The sequence below is a fragment of the Cydia splendana genome, unplaced genomic scaffold (assembly GCF_910591565.1).
Source record: "Cydia splendana unplaced genomic scaffold, ilCydSple1.2 scaffold_59_ctg1, whole genome shotgun sequence".
NCBI classification, from domain to species: domain Eukaryota; kingdom Metazoa; phylum Arthropoda; class Insecta; order Lepidoptera; family Tortricidae; genus Cydia; species Cydia splendana.
In genome coordinates, this window is record NW_026946895.1 from 136741 (window position 1) to 162230 (window position 25490).

Consider the following 25490-nt stretch of genomic DNA (forward strand, 5'->3'; position numbering starts at 1 on the left):
CGTTGAATGGCTACCAGGTCACCCTCTTTGTAGGGTTGCCCTGCTACTCTGGTTTTATTGTAGGTCTTGCGGTTCTCTTCCTGAATTTTTAATAGCTGTGCCTTAGCTTGCTGCCTCAGCTCTTCTCTATTTTCAATGAACTCGTTTCTACTTTCTTCTTCCAATCGTTCCACCAGCTTAAGCTCTTCTTTGAGTTTTAATGTTGTGCCAGTTAGCAACTCGAAGGGTGATGTGTAAATGGATCTCTGATGTGTACTATTGATTGCCCGCTGTACCTTACTGACATATTTGTACCAGTGACCAGGCTCTTCAATGCACATCTTTGCCAGAACAGATATGATGACCCGGTGAATCCTCTCCACTTGGCCATTCCCCCGAGGTACTCCGGTTGTTACCTTGATATGCTCGATTCCCTCTTCATCACAGTATTCGGTAAACTCCTTTCCGGTAAAGGCAGTTCCTCTATCGGTCACTATGCGATAAGGGTTTCCATAGTCCTTCTGGTGCATTTTTAGCTTGTCGACCGTTTCCTTGCTTGATACTGTTTTAACTGGGTATATCCAAACAAATTTGGTGAAGGCATCAATAACCGTGAAAATATAATTATACATCTTTTTGGTAGCATCCAGGGGCCCCAGATGATCACAATGTAAGGTAGTCAGAGGCGTTTCTCCTTTATCTATAGGGTTTAGAAGCCCCTCCTTTTTCCCTGACTTACGACTGGCCAATATGCAGGGTACACATGTGGACAAAACTTTATCAATTTTACTATCCAACTTACTTATGTAATAATCCTTTTCCAAAATATTCATGATCTTCTTTTTCCCAAAATGCCCTACTCCATGAGTTCTTCTGATCATTTCCACATCCATGATTTCCGGTACCACCAGCTTTTTTCCTATACCCTTATAAATCACCCCATTTTCGACAAAATAATCATTGTATGTCCTTTCCTTCAATATTTCTCTGATGGTTTTTAAATGGTCATCTTCTTCTTGTGCTTTCTGTATGCGGGCATGCAATTCTGAATTAACAAAACAAATGTTTCTGCTTAATGAGTCCACATGTGGCATTTTTTCCCCAGACCGGTGTACAATAGTAAAATCAAAGTCTTGCAAGAACATGATCCACCTGGCAACCTTAGCACACACTTCTTTCTTAGTCAGCGTCTTCTGAAAAGCTTCACAGTCAGTAACTATCTTGAATGGTATTCCTATTAAATATTTTCTGAATTTTCTTACTCCCTCTACCACTGCGAGAGCTTCTAACTCATAACTACTGCATTTTTTTTGTGCTTCTGTGGTTTTTCTACTCATATAGTGGACTGGGTGAAGTTGACCATCTATAGGATCTTTTTGTAGTAAAATCGCTGCATATCCTAACTTTGATGCGTCTGTGTGCAGCTCTGTCTCCAACTGCATGTCAAATATCTTCAACACTGGGTCACTGCATAGTATTGCCTTCAATTTCTCAAATGAACGCTTCTGTTCCACTCCAAATGTAAATTCGCCCACTCTTACAATCTCAGTCAATGGCCTTGCTACTATAGCATAGTCTGGAATGAACTTCCTAAAGTATGAAGTGAGTCCTATGAAGCTATGTACTTCTTTTACGCTGGTGGGCTCTGGAAATTCATGTACTGCACGAGTCTTCTCTTTTGAAGGTTTCACCGTTCCATTTGTTATAATGTGGCCTAAATACTCCACCGTTCGTTGCAGCAACTGAGTTTTTTTCCAGTTTATTTCTAAACCATACTCTTCCGCTACCTTCAACACTTTCTTCAGACGCTCCAATCCTTGTACTTCATCTTCAGCCAAGACAATCAGGTCGTCTATAAATATCAGTATCAGTACTATTCCCTCCATGATGAACTCTCTAAAGATAATGTTAATATATCTCATAAAGTATTTCGGGCATACTGACAAGCCAAAGGGGGCACGCAGGAACTCATATTGGCCCTCTGGGTTACTCGTCACAAATGATGTATATTTTATTGAGTCCTCTTCAATTGGCAAGTGAAAAAATCCATTCTTGAGGTCTAGCGTACTAAAGACCCTGGCTTTACTCAATTTGTCGATGTGATCGTCAATCACTGGAAGTGGATATTCATCTTTGATCATCTTTTGATTGATTTTTCTGTAATCCACACAAACTCGGGTAGTTCCGTCCTTTTTCTTCACCAACACCAGAGGACTAGCGTACTCCGAATAACTAGGTCGTATAATACCTTTATCTAACCATTCTTTAATTTGTGATCTCACTGTTTCTTCTTCTTTAAGAGCTAATCGCCGTGGTCGTTGCACAACTGGGATATCATCTTTTAACACTATTCTCAGTTTAATAGGGGCATCTTTTATTTTATTTGGTTGATAAGATGCTCTCAGTTCCTGGACTAAAGGACTCTCAGAATCGTTTGTCGAAAACAGGCACCACCAGTCTATGATATCGCCTGTCCGTGGCCTCACTGCAATTGCACCTCCATCAATTATAATCACTGTGTTGGCAATAAAAGGCTGACCCAAAATAACTGCATAAGTGTCATGTATGCAAGTATGTAAGACAGTAATAAACCAGTTCTGAAGCAAGCCGGTCGTGTCATTTGCTCCCATATACAACATTGGCTGACGAGTTGTGAAGTTACCCGCGAGTTTAAAAAATATGTCGTTTACAGGAAAATTATCGGTTTTCGACCACAAAACTGGCGATTGGCTCATTTTTAAGGGAAAGTTAACAAAATTCCTGCTTTTGAACTCCATCGAGGATAGCAATAAAAGTGCAGTGCTGTTAACATACTTTTCGGATGAGTCGTACCGGCTGTTACGTAATCTCGTATACCCAGATGACATTGAAACGAAAACGTACAAGGAATTGGTTGATGTACTCGATAAGCATTTTAAACCCAAGCAGTGTTCGTTCGTCGAGAAGGCAAAATTCTACGGTGCTACAAGGAGTCCTGGTGAAACCCTAGGTGACTGGGCGGCGCGATTAAGGGGTCTCGCATGCTATTGCGAATTCGGTACCGCCTTAGATATGGTTCTGCTGGACCGTTTCGTCCTCGGGTTGGGCATGGGCCATGAAAGGGACAAGCTATTTGAGCAAGACTATAAAAGTTTGACCTTCGCGAAGGCACTGGAAATTGCGGAGAAGGCTGAGTGCGCACGAGAGGCAAAAAAGGTGGATACATCTGGCGCTGATGTGATAGTGAAGCAGGAGCCGGTGTTTCGGGTAGGCAGCGACGGTAGGTCGAGCGACAGGTCCGACCGCCGCGCGCCCGGCCGCGCGACCTCGGGCTCCAGTTCGAGATATCAGCGCGATAGTGATGTTCCTCGTTGTATCGTATGTGGAATGAAAAATCATAATAGTGATAAGTGTCGCTATAAAAGTTTGCGTTGCCAGAAGTGTGGTGAAAAAGGACATTTAAAGAAAGTGTGTAAGGTTCGGGTTAATTGTATGGAAACTCAAGGACAAGATTCGGATACTACCTGTCAAGACTGTAAGGAATGTGAACTCTTTAACCTAAGGTATGAAAATTATGCTCCTATTATTTTGCGTGTTAACATAAATAATAAAGAAATTAGTATGGAACTTGATTCCGGTTCTGGACTTTCGGTGATTTCAAAAAAAATGTATATGGCTCAATTTTTTAAACAACCTCTAATAAAAACATATATAAAATTATGTGTGTATAATGGACACAAAATCACGCCTTTAGGTTATTTTTCAGTTGATATTAATTATAAAGGTATTATAAATAAGATTAACATCTACGTTGTTGAGAACGGAGGGCCACCGCTTTTAGGTCGTGATTTTATGTTCAAATTTGGATTTGAATTGCGTCCAATACAAACGAATAAGCTGTCGGTGCATAATGATGAAACCGATGTGAAAAGTTTGATTAATGAGTATGCCGAATTATGGGAGGATGGTTTAGGCACATTCAATAAATTTAAAATAAAGTTAAGTCTTAAGGAAAATACCGAACCTAAGTTTTTTAAAGCCCGAACCGTACCTTTTGCTATAAAAAGTAAGGTAGAAGAAGAAATTGAGCGGTTAGTCAAGTTAGGTATTTTGGTATCGGTAAATTTTTCAAACTATGCTACGCCTATAGTTCCCGTTTTAAAACCTAACGGTAAAGTACGTATTGCAGGAGACTATTCGGTAACCTTGAATAAAGACATGCATGTGGATAGGTACCCAATGCCGCGAATTGAGGAAGTTTTTGCGAAAATAGGAGGAGGCCAATCTTATACTAAGATTGATCTCAGTGACGCATACAACCAGTTTCCTATTGAGGATAAATCTCAGGAGCTTACTACCATAAATACGTCACGGGGGCTATTTAAGTACACCCGCCTCGTCTATGGTTTGGCCAATGCGCCGGCCATTTTCCAAAGGACGATGGAGACGTTGTTAGCCGGTATCGAAGGCGTGTCCTGTTGGATTGACGATGTATGTGTCACAGGCAGCACTAGGGAACAACACATGTCTAGATTGCGTGAGGTACTTCATAGGCTACGGGACGCGGGCCTACGGTTAAAAAAAGAGAAATGCGAATTTTTCCGCCCAAGTGTTACATACCTAGGTTACGTCATCGACAGGCATGGCATTAGAACGTGTCCAAAAAAGACAGAAGCAATTTTAGGGGCACCTACACCTAAAAATGTAATGGATGTACAAAAATTCCTGGGAGCTATAAATTACTATCGTAATTTTATTCCTAGCGCCGCGTCCACACTGAGTCCGTTGCACGAACTGCTTCGTAAAGACGTTCCCTGGGTATGGAATGATAGGCACGAAAATGCCTTTAATACGATAAAGCGAGAATTATCTTCTGATAGGGTGCTAACTCATTTCGATCCCGCTGCACGTCTGGTGCTAACAGTTGACGCGGGCCCCGGGGGCCTTGGCGCTTGGCTGGCGCAAGGAGCCGAGGGTCATGAGAGACCGCTCGCATTTGCCTCGAGGTCCTTATCGGCGAGTGAAAAAAACTATAGCCAGATTAATAAAGAAGCCGCGGCTATAGTGTTCGGTGTTAGGCATTTCCACCAATACCTATATGGTCGCGACATACCTTTCGTTCTTAGGACTGACCATCAACCCTTGTTAGCCATATTTGGAAAAAAAAATGGCATTCCTATTATGGCGGCTTCGCGATTACAGCGATATGCTATTTTCCTGTCCGCATACAACTATAAAATCCAATATATAACGAGTGAAAAAAATGCCATAGCGGACTACTTTTCAAGGTCACCCATTGACACAGATAGCGAACCAGACATATGCAGGGGCGGATCATATCTTAATTTTATTACAGATAGTACACTGCCCGTTTTGTTCGATGACATTAAGGAGGCTACATTGAAAGATAAGGTACTGCAGATGGTATCTAAATACATTCGTTTCGGATGGCCACGTAAGATAAAGTGTAAAAATATTTTACCATATTATAATTGTAAAAATGATTTAGACGTGGAGGACGGCTGTGTTTTACGCGGGCATAGGATTGTTATTCCACAAATATATCGAGAACATTTGATTAGGGAGTTACATAAGGGTCATTTTGGCGTAGTTAAAACTAAAAATTTAGCACGGAGTAAGTTTTGGTTTCCGGGTATCGATTCGGAAATCGAACGCATGGTTCTCGCGTGTAGTACGTGCAGCGCACTACGCGCCGCGCCCGCGCGCGCAGCGTTCCGGCCCTGGCCCCGCGCATCCGGCCCGTGGGAGCGCATACACATCGATTACGCTCAATATGATCAGAAAGTATTTCTTATTGTAGTAGATAGTTATAGTAAGTGGGTAGATTGCATATATATGAATGATTTATCCACAAAGACATTAGTTAGTAAATTAGCCATGTTATTCTACGTTTTTGGGTATCCATTATTAATTGTATCGGATAACGATCCAAAGATTAGTAACGAGGAATTTAAAAAGTTCTGTCAGTCTAATGGAATAAAACATCTAACTTCTCCTATCTATCATCCTTGTAGCAACGGGCAAGCCGAAATATATGTAAAATTGTGTAAAAGAATGTTAAAATGCATACTACAAAAAAAATCAAATTCAACGATCGTAGAAATAAATAGGCAATTAGCAAGGTACTTATTTGAATACCGTACTACGCCGCACTGCGCGGCCGGTGACTCACCTGCTAGATTGATGTTTGGTCGAGATTTGCGTACACGTTTGCATTTAATTTTACCAAAACAAAAACTTAATATATCAATTTTGGATGTCGGCACAAATAGGTGTAGATTGTTTGAGGCTGGAGATGATGTCTGGGTTCGTTGTTACATATCCCAAAAACCTACTTGGCTATTAGGTAGGATTGTTAATAAGTTAGGTAATAGAATGTATACAGTATTTGTGAACAGTCTCGGCATATGTAAACGCCATGTTGATCAATTAAGACGTTATTATGCACCGATCAGTACTGATTACGATTGTTCCGATTTGTCGCCACCAAATATTATTAACTCAGAACCACCTCGGTTAAGTATTGCTGAGCCAAACTCCACAGGAGTGGAATCGGTAATGCCTAACTCTTCAAATACAAGCGAACGACACAATACAAATGACGAGTTTTTTGAATGCGAAGATGGCGCCATTGCCGATTCTATTTTGTCGGGAGGGGACAAACAGCTGATCGCAGGTTCGTCATCTGCGATGTCACAGTCAGGCCTCGAGCAAAATGTAAACGCGGAGGGGATGACTGAAGCGCGACACTCACACGCAAACACCGTTGCTACCGCTCGTACGGAGACTACGGACTCCGTGCCATCAGCTGTTGTTACTGATAATGATAACGCGGCAATGTGTGAGTCTGGCGCTCGTCGCATTAACTTGCGCCCTAGAGATAAGGTTGTAAATTATAAGATTTAGTTTGTAAGTCTCAATTGTTCAGGGTGTTTACCTGTGATTATCTATTGTTATCAGGTTTCCAGAATAAGCGTGGGAGGAGTGTCATGTATGCAAGTATGTAAGACAGTAATAAACCAGTTCTGAAGCAAGCCGGTCGTGTCATTTGCTCCCATATACAACAATAAGGCATGGTACCCGTAGGTACAACAAAAAATACAAAATCATAACACTGACCATCCATTACTAAACTGTAAGTAAACTTACCGATTGCATACACCTTACCACCTAATCCCGTCAACGTCGTCTCCTCCCGTTCACAACACTGAATGTTCACGTTCAAATTGTTCAAGTCTGTAAACAAATCAAACGAAACCAAGTTAAGGTCACTGCCCGTATCTATTAAACACTTCACTTCAATATCGGCAATCTTAATCATCTTCGTGGATTTATTAAACGAACCGTCGTCATTCACATTATAAACATTGGGTCTCTCCAACTTATAACTGTCACTGTCAGAAACGTCAGTGTCAAATAGAATGATTGAACTGACCTGTGACGTTTCATTCCATTGAGCGTTTTGTTCCACGCAGCATTTACATTGGTTCTCACGTACAGCGCCCTCTGTGAACTCGGCTCCGGCAAACATCGATCGCCGCTCGCGCGCGTTGTTTCCTCCTGTATTACCAACATTGCGCGGAGTTGATGCTGTTGCTAGGCCGCCATCTTTGCTTCCGCTGATACTGGCCTTGCAATTAACGCCAATATGCCCATAGGAATTACACCGGAAACACTTTATGTCGCTCGAACACCCACTAGCCAAATGCCCCGGCTCGCCACACTTGAAGCATCTCTGATGATTGTTTTTTGTATTTTCAGTGCGCGAACCTTCATTCCGAGACTCTTGACGAGGTTTCATCTTTAGTTTCATGGCCTCATAAATAGCCAGCTTGTCTTTTAAAGCCGTATACGTAGTCACTCCGTATAAACACATTTTGTTGACTTGACTATCTGGAATACCGTCAATGATATACTGTATGGACACATAGTCAGGAAACTTAGCCCTTTTTTCAAGTTCTTTCATTGTTAGCATATACTGATAACAGGTTTCGCTGGGTTTCTTTCTCCGCGTACTCATGGTTTCGTGCATTTCTTTTGAGTTGATGCTATCCGGAAACTCTTTCACGAGTGCCGCTTTGAGATCATCATACGATTTAAAGGCTTTTTCGGTTTTCAACCACAGCTCCGCCGTACCCGTCAGAGATTTTCGTGCAATAATCAACTTCTGTTGTGCAGTCCAGCTAAATATCTCTGCATTGTCCTCGATGTCTTGTGTCCATTTTGTCGAACTGTAGGTCAGGTCCTCGCTGCTGAATTTTGGAACGGCTTCGGTCATGAAGAATGCGCTCATGGGCTTTGTTGTCTCGTCGGTCATCTTGAATTCTTATCGTGATCGTCTTCTTATAGATTATGCTTCGTTATCGGCGCCGCCGAGCGGCGGGCCACACGTCTTTTAGGTTATGTCGTCTTCTTCGTTAAGCGTCGTAGTCGTATTTTCACCTTATTTCCACTTCATTCGAGTTATCCCGGACGAGATTTGTAGGATGGAGTCCAAAATAAAAGGCACTTTCACTTGAAATCACTTTTTATGATTTATTTTTCCACCAAGTTACACTTTTACGCAATTCGCAATCCGCCATCGCTCTCATCTCCCCTCTCCCTCTCACACACACTCGCTCTCCTTATCACACGCTAAAGGTTGCGTTCAGTAATGGAATGTTACAATTAAAATAAGCAAATACTAATTAGACTCCTACATACACAAAGATGTGCCCCGAACGACGCTCTCTCCCTCCCCCTCCCCCTCAGTTGCGGTGCAGCAGCAGCGGCGCGTGCTCTCGGACGACAGTGGTAGTACCTCGGGTTTTGAGGACCTGGCCACCTTTAGGAAGTCGGTGCGGGTGTTGCGTCACATCCCTAGAGGAGCTCGAAACCTTGCTGCGGGCAAATTGTGCGATGTGATCGATAGATGCATCGATACCAATGGTACGTCAGAGTGGTTCGAGTTACTATCCTTTGCCTATGCCGCATTGAAAGCGCCAGAAGCAACTGGTCCGGGTAACTTGACCACAAAAGTGAAGCGTAACATCGCATCGGTGGGGGTCATCGATACTTTGGGCGTCGAAGCCGAGTCGGTGGTTTTAAGGCCGCACTCGGTCCTGAGATCTATCGAGTCGAAAGTTTTCGAGGGCGATCTTAGGGGTGCAGTCAGGGTTTTGATGTCGGACGATACTGTGGCACCGTCGAGCCCTGAAACCCTTGCCAACTTGCAGTTAAAACACCCTGCCCCATCCCGGCCGTTGTTGTTTCCACCAGAACCAGACAGATCCTGCCCACCTCTCACAGTCACGCCGGAGGAGGTTGCACAGGCTCTAGGCTCCTTTAACAGTGCTTCGGCAGCAGGCTTGGATGGTATTCACCCATCGCATCTGAAGGAGCTTATTTCAGGTTCTGCTGGCGAGAATGGCCTTCGGTTGCTGGAGTGCTTGACTAGACTGTGTAACTTCCTCCTTAGTGGTCAGCTGAACCCCTTGGTATGTCCTTATATGTACGGTGCGTCCTTATGCGCACTATCGAAAAAGGATGGCGGTTTAAGGCCTATTGCTGTCGGCAGCGTCTTCCGCCGTTTAACTGCAAAGCTCGGTTGCTATGCCGTGCGAGACGAAATGGCACCCTATTTGCAACCATGCCAGCTGGGCTTTGGGACAAAACTGGGTTGTGAGGCTGCCATCCACGCCGTTCGAGCCTTCGCGCTCGACCCGAATAATGCGGATTGTATTATCATCAAGCTGGACATTAGGAATGCGTTCAACTCTTTAGAACGCGACACTCTTCTAGCAGAGGTTCGGGAGAAAGTTCCAGCTCTCTACCCTTTCTTACATCAATGTTATTCGTCCCCTTCCAAGCTCTTCTTTAATGGTGCACTCATTCCATCTCAGGTCGGTGCTCAGCAGGGTGACCCGCTTGGCCCCCTAGTTTTCAGCCTGGCTATTCAAAAAGCCATATCCAGATGTCGTTCACCATTAAACATCTGGTACCTCGACGACGGCACTCTGGGGGGTAGGCCAGAGGAGGTCGAACAGGATCTACTTGCTCTGCTTCCTGTTTTCCGGGAGCTGGGACTCGAGGGCAACTCCAGTAAGTGTGAGTTTTTTCCCTGTAGCGCCATCTCTCAACCTTCCTTTACTTTGTTTGGTACCTTACTCCCTGGTGTTAAGGAGTTATCTGCCCAAAATTTTGATCTTCTGGGATCTCCGATTTTCCCTGCAGCTATACCTGAAGCTTTCAAGGCGAGAGAGCAGCTTCTTAGATCCGCTGGTGAGAGGCTAAAAAAGCTCTCGGCTCATGTGGCACTCACCTTGCTGAGGTCTTGCTTTGCAGTTCCCAAGGTAATGTACTTTCTGCGTACGGTACCTGCCTGGCTGCACCCCGGCCACATTGAATCGTTCGACCTTGTGGTGAAGGAGTGTGCTGAGTGTGTGCTCAATGTCGCTTTGAATTCGGACCAGTGGGACCTGGCTTCCTTGCCTATACGGAGTGGCGGATTTGGCATACGGCGCGTGCGGGATGTGTGCCTTCCGGCCTTCCTGGCATCGGCGGCGGGGGTAGTAGACCTTGTTACTAAGATTTTATCCGTAGATGGTGGCAAGGCCACAATACCTTTCGCTTCCGCTGCGTTGTCGGCCTGGGAGGCGCTCAACCCGAGCGCGCCGGTGCCTGAAAAGCCGTTCCTTCAGCGCTTGTGGGACGAGGTCGGAATTAAGCGGCTGTTTGATAGCCTTCTAAATAACGCTTCTGGTGTTGATAGGGCCAGGCTGAACGCGGCTTCAGTGCCGGAATCTGGTGCTTGGTTGCACGCCCTCCCTTCTCCGAACTTAGGCACCCTACTCGACAATGACTCGTTGCGGGTTGCCGTTGCTCTCCGTCTGGGCTGCGATGTTTGTCAACCACATATATGCATCTGCGGTACTATGGTGGAGAGCAGCGGGCACCATGCCTTGAGCTGTTGCCGGTGCGCAGGGAGGTTCCCACGGCACCACGCTTTAAATGATATTATCCGAAGGGCATTGTTGTCAGCCAATGTCCCTTGTGTGCTGGAGCCACCGGGTCTTAGTCGGTCGGATGGCAAAAGGCCGGATGGGTTGACTCTGGTGCCGTGGGAAAGAGGTAAGTGCCTTTTGTGGGATGCCACCTGCGTCAGTACGTTCGCCGCATCGCACCTTGGCCGCACCGTGCGGTCGGCAGGAGCAGCCGCTGAGCAGGCGGCGTCCCTAAAGAGGGACAAGTACTCCGGGCTGTCAAATTTCTTGTTCGTTCCCCTTGCCGTGGAGACGTCTGGGTGCTGGTGCGCGGAGGCGAAAACCTTTCTTGGGGAGCTGGGGCGTCGCCTGCAGCAGAGGGGTCTCGACCCCCGCTCCGGGTCGTTCCTAGCGCAGAGGTTGTCTATCGCGATTAGGGCTTGCAATTCGAATATTCGAATATTCGAATTTGTCGAATATTCGGCCTGTTTTGATATTCGAATATTCGGCCGCTCAGGTTTCGAATATTCGAATATTTTTTATTACTATAAAAAATCTATTTAATCCGCTGCAGTTACAGTACTTACAGTTTCTGTGTGTTTTCCGGGTATTTACAGTGAATGAGTAATGGGTAGGTACCCAAATACGAAGGAAATAATATTTTTTACTGTATTCCTCTCGATAGACTTCGTGAATATAGTGAAACCTAACTCAATTTGAAAGAAAACGAAATCAAAAAGTATGTTATTTTTACGGTGCATAAGTTTTAAGTTAAAGGGTCATTCTGTTTATTAAGACTAAACCTTGCCCGCACTTATCGCAATTCTCAAATTTGATCATACCAAACCTGCCCAACTAGGTAATCTAACTATGCACCTTTAGCTGACGAATAATCCAGTAGTCAACTAACTTTTTCCCTTAAATATTCCAATATTATATAATTAAGCCGACCATTAATTAAGGCCTCTGAGTGACTACAAGTTAATTTAAATCAGAAAATAATTACCTACTAAAAAATAGTACATTTCGATGCTAGTGCGGAAGGTATGTCATTACTTCACGAGTACCGAGATATCTTGCCACGAGCCGCAGGCGAGTGGGAAGACTCGGGACGAGTGAAGAATGACATTTCCGCACGTGTATCGAACGACGTTTTTTAATACAGTTGCGAAAAAATAAGTAAAACATTGTTAATCGTACACTAAACAAAAGTGGTAACAGTGACAGCTCGCTTAGACGTCGTCTTTAAGTATATTATATCTATGGGCGTTTGGCAGCTATTCCGTTCCATTCAGACACCTTATTAAGAACGGAATTTTCAATATTCAATATTAAAAAATAAACGTGTTATAATGATGAAGAGGTAAGTATTAAAATATGAAATATGTATATTTTTCATATTCTTACATTAACAGTAGGTTTTTATGCTGATTACGACGTTTAAAGGAAACTAATATTAACACTCATCAATAAGTAGTCGTGAATTGGAACAAGTATAAATTTAAAAAAATTGGAAAAGTAAAAAGCACTAGTTCGACATAACCAACTTTCCGCACGCTAAACAGCTACGTAAAGTAGCACTTTGTGAGCAACTGTATTAAAATAGTACATTTCGATGCTAGTGCGGAAGGTATGTCATTACTTCACGAGTACCGAGATATCTTGCCACGAGCCGCAGGCGAGTGGGAAGACTCGGGACGAGTGAAGAATGACATTTCCGCACGTGTATCGAACGACGTTTTTTAATACAGTTGCGAAAAAATAAGTAAAACATTGTTAATCGTACACTAAACAAAAGTGGTAACAGTGACAGCTCGCTTAGACGTCGTCTTTAAGTATATTATATCTATGGGCGTTTGGCAGCTATTCCGTTCCATTCAGACACCTTATTAAGAACGGAATTTTCAATATTCAATATTAAAAAATAAACGTGTTATAATGATGAAGAGGTAAGTATTAAAATATGAAATATGTATATTTTTCATATTCTTACATTAACAGTAGGTTTTTATGCTGATTACGACGTTTAAAGGAAACTAATATTAACACTCATCAATAAGTAGTCGTGAATTGGAACAAGTATAAATTTAAAAAATTGGAAAAGTAAAAAGCACTAGTTCGACATAACCAACTTTCCGCACGCTAAACAGCTACGTAAAGTAGCACTTTGTGAGCAACTGTATTAAAAAATATCTTACATACCTAGGTTTGGTTTAGATGATTAAAGTTATATTATTTCACTCAACGGCGCATTTATAATAAAAGTTTTATCTAGAAATATTGAATACGTCTTATTTTGGCGTTTTACTTGTTTTTATAAATGTGGGCATCTCATAGTAGGATGATAAAATCTAGTCAATTAAGTGGATTTCTGCAAAATATCATTAGTTTTAGCAATATGTGAAATAAGCTTTTGAATAAAACGATAATAAACCGATTTCTCGTTCTTTTTCTTATTTTTTATAATATTCGAATAATTATTCGAATATTCGAATATGTCGTCAGAAAAAGTCGAATATTCGAATACCTGAAAGTTTCGAATATTTGCAAGCCCTAATCGCGATTCAACGCGGAAACGCGGCTAGCGTGATGGGCACCTTTTCGCCGGGAGCGATGCGGGGTGGGTTGTTCGAGTAGGTAGTTAGTAGGCTTAGTATAGGTTCGTTTAGGTTTAGTTTTACTTATAGTTCTTTATAGTATAAATTGTAACTATAGTTTGATTAAATCATACATGATAAGAAATTGTACATTGTAGATTAGTTATTATTGTGCTGTACATTATGCTGACTGTTGTATGAATTCATGACTTATTTTGTAAATGTATTAACAATAGTATTTGAATGTCTAAATAAATTATTACTTTTATAAGTAATGACTCATTGAATTATGGCAAATTTCCAAGAGTTGCGCACTTTTCCAAAGTTATTCCAATTCATAAATATTATGATAATACACTAGTTAGTAGTTTCCAATTACCAATTAATTTCAATCCATTCAAAAGTGTTTGAGTCTCTAGTATGATCATTCATTGAGTTACACTTTAGCGAAATTATAACTGATCACCAGCACAAGGTTGCCAGAGCTAGGCCCACATGTAGTTAACAATTTAATGTATTTTCCCGAATATGTCGTTGAAGCTATCGATGATCAGACGTATAAAACACCGATTATAGCAAGGCATTTGGTCGCGTTTCTCATTCCATACTTTACTTATCACAAAATTGACTCATTAAGATATTTATGGTCTCTTCTCCCGTGGTTAAAATCATATTGAGATCAAGGAGCTAATGCGAGACATTAGTTCCGGAGTTCTGCAGGGATCCCAGGTTAATGCAATCGTATTAAATATTTTTATTATTTGTATTCCAAATAGTTTTGTATATTTCTGCCCGCGTCTATACGCCGACGATTTATAGTTTGCTAGACAAATTCCTACACCTGGTTACGTGGAACATTAGTACCTAAAGCGGCCTATACAGAGTAAATCAATAGTCTACGCTGAGAACTCCATGCAGTCGAATATCATAAAATGTTTACATATGAAATTTACAACAAATTTGAACTGTATACATTCGTTCTACCACAACGCTAGAGAGTAATTTAGTGAATTTGACCATATCAAAAACCTTGGAGTTATATTTGACAAAAAGATGAGCTTTGTACCATGCATTGAGGTTGTATATTGAGGCAATTTTTTTAAAATATTTCTATATATAATGCTAGATTCTATCATAAGGCCTGGTAAACAATTTCGAACAGCAACAGATTATATCCTTTTCTTATAACTGCTTCGTTTGTAACATCTTAGAACACTGTAGCACGGTCTAGCGGCCTCACTATTCATCGCATTGGAAAGAGAAAGAGAGTGCAGAGGAGATTTCTTTGGTATATGAATGAATGAAATCAATCCACTCCAGAGATGTCCATTCCATATAAGTACATTTAAAATAAAATTACATAATAAAAACATGAAATTCAAATAAATTTCAATACTAAATTTAAAAACATTTCAATTAATTAATACACCAAGCAGGGTATGGTTGAACTAATTAATATGTTATTGTACACCTTTGTAAACCCATATTCAGCAAATAAATAAATACAAATAATATACATAACTAGTTACAACCCCACACGACTAGCTAGCCATTACACTTCTTATTCAGAGAGACTACGACACTTCCAAATAAATAGTCTCGATAAACAAAGAGACTTACTCTCCAATGTTTTTTTTTTACCTATTTATTAACTTTTTAATTATTACACACAGCCGTATTCATAAAAGTAAGGGCATAGAATAATGATTGCTGATAACAGTGATAACCGGATGCCAAAAACCTTACACAAACTAAACCACCAAACAAAATTAGATCTAGTGTCCCATAGAGATAGCCTAGAAACACAATAGACCCTCAGTCTTCGATACTTAGTAAAACCTCTCTAGGCGCTACTAATTCTCCCTGTGATTCCCTGCACCTCTAGCACAACTGGCCGCGACAGGCGCGAGAAGAGACAGATCGGCGCGACTTGGCGGCTTGTCGCGTGTTGGCGCACAACTCACGCGCGAGAGCCGCGACAATCTCGCGATCAGGTATCACTGTCAGAAAATGACAACGATCGCGACTTTGAACTAAAATCCGTAGCACAACTGCCTATTTTGAGACAAAATATTCTCTCGGCTTTATGTCAATCCGCGAGTTGAAGTCTACGCGACTTTATAACGCGACTCGCTCTCGCGGGTGGTTTGCTTGTACTTTTTTAACTGAACTCATGATAATTATAACTTAAAAACAAGTTTCATATATTATGTAATAATATAATTTGTATAATTACTTATTGCCCTAAGGGATAAGGAAGTATGGAATAATCACTAAATGCGCTTTACGCACTGTTATATCGATTATGCACGGTGATACTTACAAGTACCACAACACACCCATCATGTTTACAACTTTAATTTCAAACAGCTAGCTTGTAGGTACTCAATTAAGTAAATAGGTACATATGTAGGATTTTTTAAATTTCAATTCAGGTTCGTAAGTTTGTAAAAGTAATCCTAAGACTTCCTTACACAAAACTTTCATCAACCTAACAACGGAGCCCGCTTGCTTGTACATAAACGAAGCCGATGAGGTGGAAAGGTACAAATGTTCAAAACAAACTATCCAACTTATTAAGTAAGCCATAGTCTTAGTAGTAGTATTTAGGATCACGGTTAGATGTCTAATTTCAACAATCTCTTACTATTTAGGTACCGTTTGGAACCTTCCTCGACTTCAACAAAACATACCTACATGTGGCCTGTGCCCGCTGCATCGTACTGTAACAGAATGATGTAATGTAATACGTGGCTGTAACAGGATCATGTCCGGCTCAAAATCATGCTTTGTATGAAATATTATCAGTCATCACCCACTAAACCATTCCGTCCCCTGCCAACACCATACCGTGACGTGACTGGACCGACCCGACCGCGAATTTACAAAAGCTATACTATTTCAGTCACGACTCAGATTATAATAGGTGAGCTTTTGTTTATGCATATTAGTTAACAATACCTATACCGTGTCGGTAAAAAGTAGTCACTGAAATGGATTAGCTTTTTGCATACATATTTTCGCGAATTTACAAAGCCTATACTGATAAGGTCCAGATGCGAACTGAACTGGATTAGCTTTTGTTTGGACAAAACTTGACCAAACCCTAATCCATTACAGTACAGAAATTTACTGAAATCGTATAGACTTTGTTGGCTAAATTAATATGGATATTGTTGCTACAAATGCTAGTTTGTTGCGATCTAAACTTGAATAATATTTTAGTAATGACTCCGATTGTATTGTATTAACTACCGTTCGTGCTAATTACTTAAAAATGCCTAATTTTTTTTTCATTTAAGAACTATATCAGTTGAGATTTCTTATTAGGACATGTTTAATGTGAAATCGTAATACAATTATAAGTAGACTGTATTTTGTAATACATTGGTACATAACGAAGTAGATGACTTATTTAAGGACCAAGATTTACTACGGTGTTCTGCCTTTTCTCCGAAGTTTTATTGTCCGAATTTCACTTGCCAGACAACTTTTCGCAGATGATTTACTTTGGCAACCAACATTCGCCAAATTTTCATCATGACGACGTTTTACTTTATAGAATTATTGTTATGTAGATTATTACTATGTGTACAACGTTTTGAGTACATTTCTATGGTCAAATCATTCAACTTGCTAGATATTTATTAATACGATATCGTCTAGTCATTTGACAGAGTTCACTGAGTCAAGATAGGTACGACGACGAGCGAAGCGAGGAAGAGCGTGTTAGGTGAACTGCGACCAAACAGCGAACCGACTTTTTGTTTTACATAGAACGACTTTTCTGGCAACAGTTCATTTTCCTGGGGGTTGCAGTTCTAACCTAACCTAAGCCACTTTTCTGGCAACAGTTCATTTTCTTGAGGGTCGCAGGTCTAACTTAACCTAACCCACATTTTTGGTAACAGTTCGTTTTCTTGGGGGTCGCAGTTCTAACCTAACCTAACCCACTTTTCCAGCAACATTTCGTTTTCTTGGAGGTTGCAGATCAAACTAACCTAAACTATTTTTTTGGCAATTTACATGAATACTAGGTGAAAAGTAATTTAGTAAAAAAATAATTGTTGAAATCAATATTCAGTGAACTTTAGTGTCGTACAAATAATACTCGATGAATAATATTGAATAATGACGGCGAGATTCCGCTCGACTAGGTATTGTGAGAGCATTAATGTTTAAATATATCGCGACAAAATCTAAACCATTTGAGTAAATAAGTATTATTAAAATTTAGATATCACATTCAAACGTGCCTGAACTTACTAAACTCGACTAGGTTTTGGCGTGAATAATATATGAAAATATGTATGCAAAAAGCTAATCCATTTCAGTGACTACTTTTTACCGACACGGTATAGGTATTGTTAACTAATATGCATAAACAAAAGCTCACCTATTATAATCTGAGTCGTGACTGAAATAGTATAGCTTTTGTAAATTCGCGACCCGACCAACAATATTTTGAAGGAGTCGTTACGCTCATGTCATAGTCTGCGTAGCATAGGTACGGTTATCATATGGTCTACCATATTGAAACTCCTCTAGATCATACCCGCGTTCTAGATGTTTCACTTCATGTTTGACAGGGCCTGATACGATCATGCTATGATACGTTGCTGTCAGCATTAGGTATGAAGTGGGCCTTGGGGAGCTAATCATGGCTTCTATGAGTTGTAGGTACCTACCTACTTTATGTTTGTTTAATTTCAGGTAAAAAATACAGGAGTGAAAAAAAAAGCAATATTTAAATTAATAGTATATTGCTTTGCCTTATATATTCTTGCAATATTCGACTTCTTATTATTAAACCTAATATATTATTAACATCTAGAACCACAATAGAGAATTTGTAAGAATCTTCTTTATTACCCTTGAAAAGTATTTTCTCTCATCCTTTTTATTCGACATGCGGCGTAGGACAATTAAATATCACCCTGGAAAGAAAATTGGTTTGTAAACAAAAAAATAAAATATGGTCGTGACTTCATCGAGGACTATGAAATAAGCTTTTCATATCAATTTGTCAAATCATAAACAGTTACACAGTACACACACATGCCATCCATTATTGGCACAATATTTGCTTATGAAAGCAGAAAAATATAAATGATCGTATTAGATTCATAATTGTTACATATTTGCTGTAACTTATTTTTAAAATGAGTTTTTCAATTAAAAGACACATCAAGATTGTTTACCTTATTTCTAATGCTAAAAAAAATGAATTATAGATAGGTATGCCATAACCATTATGGTTATTATAATAGTTCACTTCCTCGGTGGTGTTCTTAAAGCTAAAGCGCTTCTCACATCTTAGTGACTTTAGAAACGGACAGCTCCGCGTTTGAAACCTACAAGCTTGCCTAGTGTGTTTCTTTTCCTGACTCTCCACTTCGGGTCCCGTTGGCACGTTCCTGTTAACAATATTTTCCTTTGGGTGCTGGGATATCAATCGTGTCTAGGATAATGCTGGACTTATTCTGAAAAAAAAAACACAATTTACAACAGGAATATGAGAACCAAACCAATAATAGCAATTCCATTAATTATAGTTATTTACAAAAATATTTTATTTAAAAGGTTTATTAAACAGAAATTAATAAACTATATATTATTTATATATTTTAAGGAATATTATCAAAATTTAGTATATAAGGCTCTATTACTTACATTTTTTCATATTTTTTCTCGTAATTAAATGTTGACAAAATTTGAAAGTTCCTTGACTTTGACAGGAAAAACTTAACCATCGACAATAAACTAGATTTTTTACCACCAAAGAACGAATGAAATAGCGCAACCCTGTTTCCGATTCAGTGTTGTCACATGTAAATAGCATTTATGTTTAGACTTTGATTCCATCGGGGAACACTGATGAGTCGCGCCGCGACTTTGAGTTCTCTACGCGGCTGTTGCAGTCGCGGGTACAAGTTGTGCTACGGAAATCGACAGATTTGACAGCCGCGGGAATGTCGACTCGAGTCGCGGTCTAAGTCGCGGATGCAAGATGTGCTAGAGGTGCTGTTCAGACTGTGTAGATTATTCAACAATCACAGCCACTGCTGTGGTATTCATTTTGACTCATGGCCCAGTTTCCAAAAAAATATTAAATTTGAACCTACCTATAATATTCACTAACGACCCGCCCCGGCCTACGCACCTCCACGGCCGGCCTCGCACGGGCCAACACACCATACATACACAAACCTCAAGAATCACTCCATCGACAGGCGAAAACTACACGAAAATCCGCACAGTCCCCGAATTGTTTATACCTGATGGTGTTTGGTCATTGAACTATTAATAATAATAACTCAGTGTGTTAAGTAACTACGACGACGTCTCCTTCGAGAACTGCGAGTATGGCGCCAACGTTCAATTCAATGACTATAACAGTGGTTCCCAAAGTTGAGTGGGCTCCGACGCACCTAACAAAAACTGCCAAATTCGAGACCCACCTCCCATGAGCCATCTTGAAAAGGGGCATAAAATATTAACTGACGTAACGCTCAGATATTTTCTTAACGATTTCAGGGCCCACAGTCAATAATCGGTCGCGGTCCGCCAATGGGTCGCCACCCATAGTTTGGTAAATACTGGACTATGATGCGAAATAAATATGTCATAATGATAAATATTAATGTGCACCTGTGAACGGGTTCCAGTAGGTGTTCTACATGACATTACAGCTCTCCAAAGAAGGCTCTTTGGAGAGCTGTTGAATCTATGTCCCCACGCAAGCCTATCATAAGGCGGGATTTATAGGCCCGTGAAATCCAAAATGGGATACAAATAATATAAATATGTAATAATAATTAATGTTCCAAATAGATGACATGTAAAATTATTTAAGCATACGTACTTACATTATTGACTTGTAAAATTACTGCATTTTAACAATAGAGTAAGTAGTAAATACTTATAATATGTATGTGTCTGTACGTCGTGTTGATACTTTACTGGTCGAACTCTCGTCGCCATTGGTGTTATAATCGCTTTTACGTAAGACTGTACTGTTGGTATACGAAGGCGTAAGTATATCGCGTCTCATTATCCGGGGACATTAATATAATATCTTCATATAATAAATAAACTTTATTGATTGTCGATTCGTCAATAAAAATCGGTTCGGTGAAAACTACATAAACTGGTAGTAACTGTAAATATATATCAGTACTTGTACAGCAACTGTATATATATTATTTTATTTATTTCCATCCAATATACATAAGAAATCATGTCTCTAGTTATTAAACTAAACAAGCTTAAATCAATAATACACAATGATTTACAAAAAATTACACCAACATATTTTATTTATTTGATGTGATGTAATAATCAGTACTAGTAGTGATTGTAACTAATATTGTAAATAAAGACGTAATCCCCCACGTTAAAATGGTCTAATGCTGGTTTTTTTTTTAAATTAAAGTAGTTACTCCCATAAACTAGTCCCCGCTCGCTCGTTGTGCCATTTTGAATCAATTAATCATTTTACTGTATGTCATACTATTAGTGTGTAATAGTAGGTACCTAATATACTAAAAATAAGTGAGTACCCCATAGTGCAGCTAAACGCCGGTAAAACGTCGATCAAGTTAATTACAAGAAAATGTTCATTCTTACACAATGTATAAATATACACAATAAACACGCTATGATAGTGTATGAATAAACACTATGGTAGATGTGACGATTACACAATAAACAGTACGACGCAACTACCCGCTAGCTTCACTCCGTAGAGAAGTGTCATGGCGTGCGGGTGGTTGGCGGAGTGCACGACCAATAACAGTTGTTTCATTTGATCACCCAGTACACAACGGAGCCTGGACGTCACAGATGGCGACGAGGGTAAAATATTACCAAAAAATTTACGAAAAGGAAAGGTAACGGTGGCGGAAAAAAAAAACAAAATACCTAAGGTATGGAAATCCTAACCTAATAGCTACCATATTTGTCCATTTCCTCCCGAGCTGCCGATTGTATTCAGGTAATACAAAATTTTGGGCGAGGTGATATTCAGTGTAACGAGTGACGTACGGTTTTACATAATCCGAAAATATTAAAACTGCAACGATTTTGTTAGGCGGTACTTACGTAAGTAGGTTATGAAATTCCAAACTCACGTAAGAGGAGTATTAAAGGAACTAATGCAGAATTTAAATATTACTGTAAAAACGTAGATCTAGTACCTATACCTAGTTTTATAGTTTTGTTTACAATCAATGTTAATAAAAACAATTATGTATATGCACAGGTGATTTTGTCGACTGTTTACATAAGAACAGTGGTTAACTTTACAACTATTATTGAGTAAATAATTGATGGTACGTAGCTCGGGAGGAATGTTTACTAAGCAAAGAAGAAATATACGCGTGCTTATTACACTAACTCTTTGACAATGGCTACTGTGCGTGAGCCTGGTTACCAAATGTAAATCCAAAAGTGTAATCAATGCAAGATAGATCAATAATTGGGGTCACTACAAAAAATAATGTACTCATGTTACATTATTCCTATGATGTGGCACCGACGTATTAGCCATCAATTTTTCCATGAAATGACAGAAACAAATATGCTGATGGTTTGCGTGTTACAAATACAGATGGTACATGGTTTATTTTCTGACTCAAAATCATATATTAGAATTCATATGATATAAAGGGTAAATAATCAAACTACCTTCGCGGAAATCATGATTAATATGAGTTGTGTATTTACCGTTCATACTTAAAATATACCGACCTAGTTAGTCGTGTAATTCTAAGATATTTTTACATGAGGGAACGTATAGAGAAACCTGCATAATAAGTCGGTATAGTTGTATACAGTTTATGGACCTTATGTCCTAAAATAAATATTGTTCGGTTAAAATAACCAGTTATAATCAATTGAAATGCTATTTATAGCACGATATGGATATGAATCGATGTTAACTTGGTGTCGACTTAACATGTATTTATATATACATAGGTATGTGCTGTTTATGATCATAAACAATGCTAGCAGGTAACGGACCAGTTAAATTATCAAGGACCGTTACGATGTCAAGTGAGTCAAGAACTATAGATAGCGTACTTAGACTGATGAATGCCGAGGGCTTTGTTATTGTTTTACTGTAGGAGTAGACACGTAAACTCAGCATCAAATGAATTGAGTAGTAAGCCGGAGTCGGACTAACAAGAAAAATAAATTGCAAGAAGTAAACTGTACATCACATCTATGCTGCAGTTGGTATAAGAAAAAAATAGTAGGTTGAAACTTTCAACCGGTACTAGCAAAACAAATAATTAGTAGGTTGAAATGTTCAACTGGTACTAGCAAAACAAATAGTAGGTTGAAACTTTCAACCGGTACTAGCAAAACAAATAATTAGCAGGTTGAAACTTTCAACCGGTACTAGCAAAACAAATAATTAGTAGGTTGAAACGTTCAACTGGTACTAGCAAAACAAATAATTAGTAGGTTGAAACGTTCAACTGGTACTAGCAAAACAAATAATTAGTAGGTTGAAACTTTCAACTGGTACTAGCAAAACAAATAATTAGTAGGTTGAAACGTTCAACTGGTACTAGTAAAACAAATAATTAGTAGGTTGGAACTTTCAACTGGTACTAGCAAAACAAATAATTAGTGGGTTGGAACTTTCAACTGGTACTAGCAAAACAAATAATTAGTAGGTTGGACCTTTCAACTGGTACTAGCAAAATAAATAATTAGTAGGTTGGAACTTTCAACTGGTACTAGCAAAACAAATAATTAGTAGGTTGGAACTTTCAACTGGTACTAGCAAAATAAATAAGTAGTAGGTTGAATGTTCAACTAGTACTAGCAAAACAAAAGGAATGATAAGCGAAATCATAACACTTACCTACGATACAAACAGAGAATAATTAGTAAGTTGAATGTTCAACTGGTACTAATACTAACAAACCAAAAGAGTCAAATGTACCTATTAGTAACTAGTCTAGTAGACGCGATAGTGGTGGTTGGTACTAACGATAGGACCTTTTGTTATAGGTCGTCCAAATTAGTACAACATAGTACTTAAAAGTAAACTGACGCGATATAGTGTTGGTTGGTACTAGCGATAGTATCTTGTTTTAGGTCATCCAAAATGTCCTAGATACCACCATTAGACGGATTCTTTAGCCCACCAAAACTTAATAGGGAGGCAAATAGTCATAAACTGACATTATGTTAGTATAGAGTGACCTCCTATTATGTAATGTATTTATTGAATTCGAAATTATATAATAAGCAGTTTAGTGCCTCTGCCTACTGTTCCAGTTAACTTAAGGCGTAGGTATAGATGGATGGCCTCGGGAATAGGCATATCTACTAATGTAGATTCAGGGTAGATTTCAATTATACACAAAAAAAAAATACGCCAGTTGGAAAACATTTCCTGTAAAGTATTACAATTTAACCTTCTTCTAACCTATACCCGTATCATAAATTTACTGCATTTTGCAGATGTTCGTATGGGTAAGAACTTAATGTATCAGCTTAAATAAAAACGAACAAAGTATATATAAAAATATATTATACGACGACTTAGACGGTATTCCGGTTAAAGATTATTGTAGCAATCCTGTTGGAACAGTTAGAAAACAGGTTAAATTATAGTTTAAGAGAAACAAGCACGTGATTAGGATAAGAGTAATAATGCATTCTGCGTAAGTAGCCGTGGAAATTGTGGAACACAGAGGCATGCCTAAACTGCCCAAAACCTATAAATAGATGAGGATATACAATTCTTCAAAATCGTATATGACCAAGATTTCATATAATAAATCCCAATTCCAATCTATTTTAGAGCCGGAATACATGATTCTATAGAATAATAATCAGGGCAAAGCTCAATTACAAACCCAAGTACAACAGGTACGTATATAGACGCTGGGCCTGTTATAATACATCATGTCATGTAGTACCTAAAGTCAATGCTGTAAAAACTGAAGTGGCGATGCGGGGAGCCTTACACGGTGAGGAAGCACTGCTTACTTAACTAAACTACGAAACTATACCCAAGGCAACCATGACTAAGGTACTAACAGCAAAAACTCTAGTGACCAGCAGTTAACCTAATGTCTTGTAAATAGACATACGACTTTTGTCGGTTAACAGTGTAGATGACGAAGTCCCTTTTTAACTACCTAGGTAGTTGTTACACCTACTTAGATGAAGATGAGTGATGTGTGTGATGTGATGGCTAATTATAATTAAGTGTAATTAAAAAGGCACTTTACCGGAAAATATATTTCCTTATTTCAGTCACATGCATAAACTTACAATAATTAAGGATGCCAAAACTCTTAGGTATGCGGTTGAGACATATAAATACATTATAAATACATACGTTGATACATTAAAAATTGTACATAGTCTCAGAACCGATACATTAAATCAAAACAGAAACAAATAACTAAATACTGTGTGTAGGTAAGTACCTACACATTATAAAATAAAAACAATAAGTATTCGAATTAACCGTGATTTTGATCGCTCTTAATGACAGTTTGCCTGATTCTTAATTTTTGAGGCTAACTAATTAAGTAAAACTAGTAGATTAAAGTTGTAGCTTGAACCACTTCATTGATCTACCCAAGAGTACACATTTATTGTACTAATTGAGCACTAAGACTCAAAAGACCAAAAACCTAGGTCTTATCATTTAGAAACGTTAAACGTAACGATAAAATGGTAAAGTACCTAAACATTCGAACTGTACTCTGGTGTACTCAGTATTTCATGGGATCATGGTTAGATTAATGGAACTGCATTGGTTCGTTGGAAGATGTTTATTGAAGTTAAATGACATACTTACCAATGGCAGGATATAGGAAGCAGATATACAAGGTGTATACCTATGTTTCAGGTTTATAAAATATGTTGCAAGTAATTGAAATAAACCGAAGAAAAAGTGTATAAGTACAAATAATAA

At 39.3% G+C, this 25490-nt stretch overlaps 1 protein-coding gene and 1 long non-coding RNA gene across 2 annotated transcripts; one reads left to right on the forward strand and one right to left on the reverse strand.

Moving 5' to 3' along the window:
* Positions 1–2534: 2534 nt before the first annotated feature.
* LOC134805767 (uncharacterized) lies at positions 2535–7045 on the forward strand. Its single transcript, XM_063778995.1, has 2 exons — positions 2535–3521; positions 6940–7045. Exons 1-2 carry the CDS (start codon positions 2659–2661, stop codon positions 6950–6952), a joined length of 876 nt encoding a protein of 291 aa, XP_063635065.1. The 5' UTR covers positions 2535–2658; the 3' UTR covers positions 6953–7045.
* An 11238-nt stretch (positions 7046–18283) lies between these two features.
* On the reverse strand, positions 18284–19151 carry LOC134805784 (uncharacterized). Its single transcript, XR_010146392.1, has 2 exons — positions 18896–19151; positions 18284–18474 (listed from the first exon to the last, which is right to left on the reverse strand). It is a non-coding gene; the product is annotated as an uncharacterized LOC134805784 (long non-coding RNA).
* Positions 19152–25490: the final 6339 nt, after the last annotated feature.

What these genes read in the sequence shown, in the direction of transcription:
- LOC134805767 (XM_063778995.1), top strand. Translation starts at nt 2,659, where the DNA reads ATGTCGTTTACAGGAAAATTATCGGTTTTCGACCACAAAACTGGCGAT.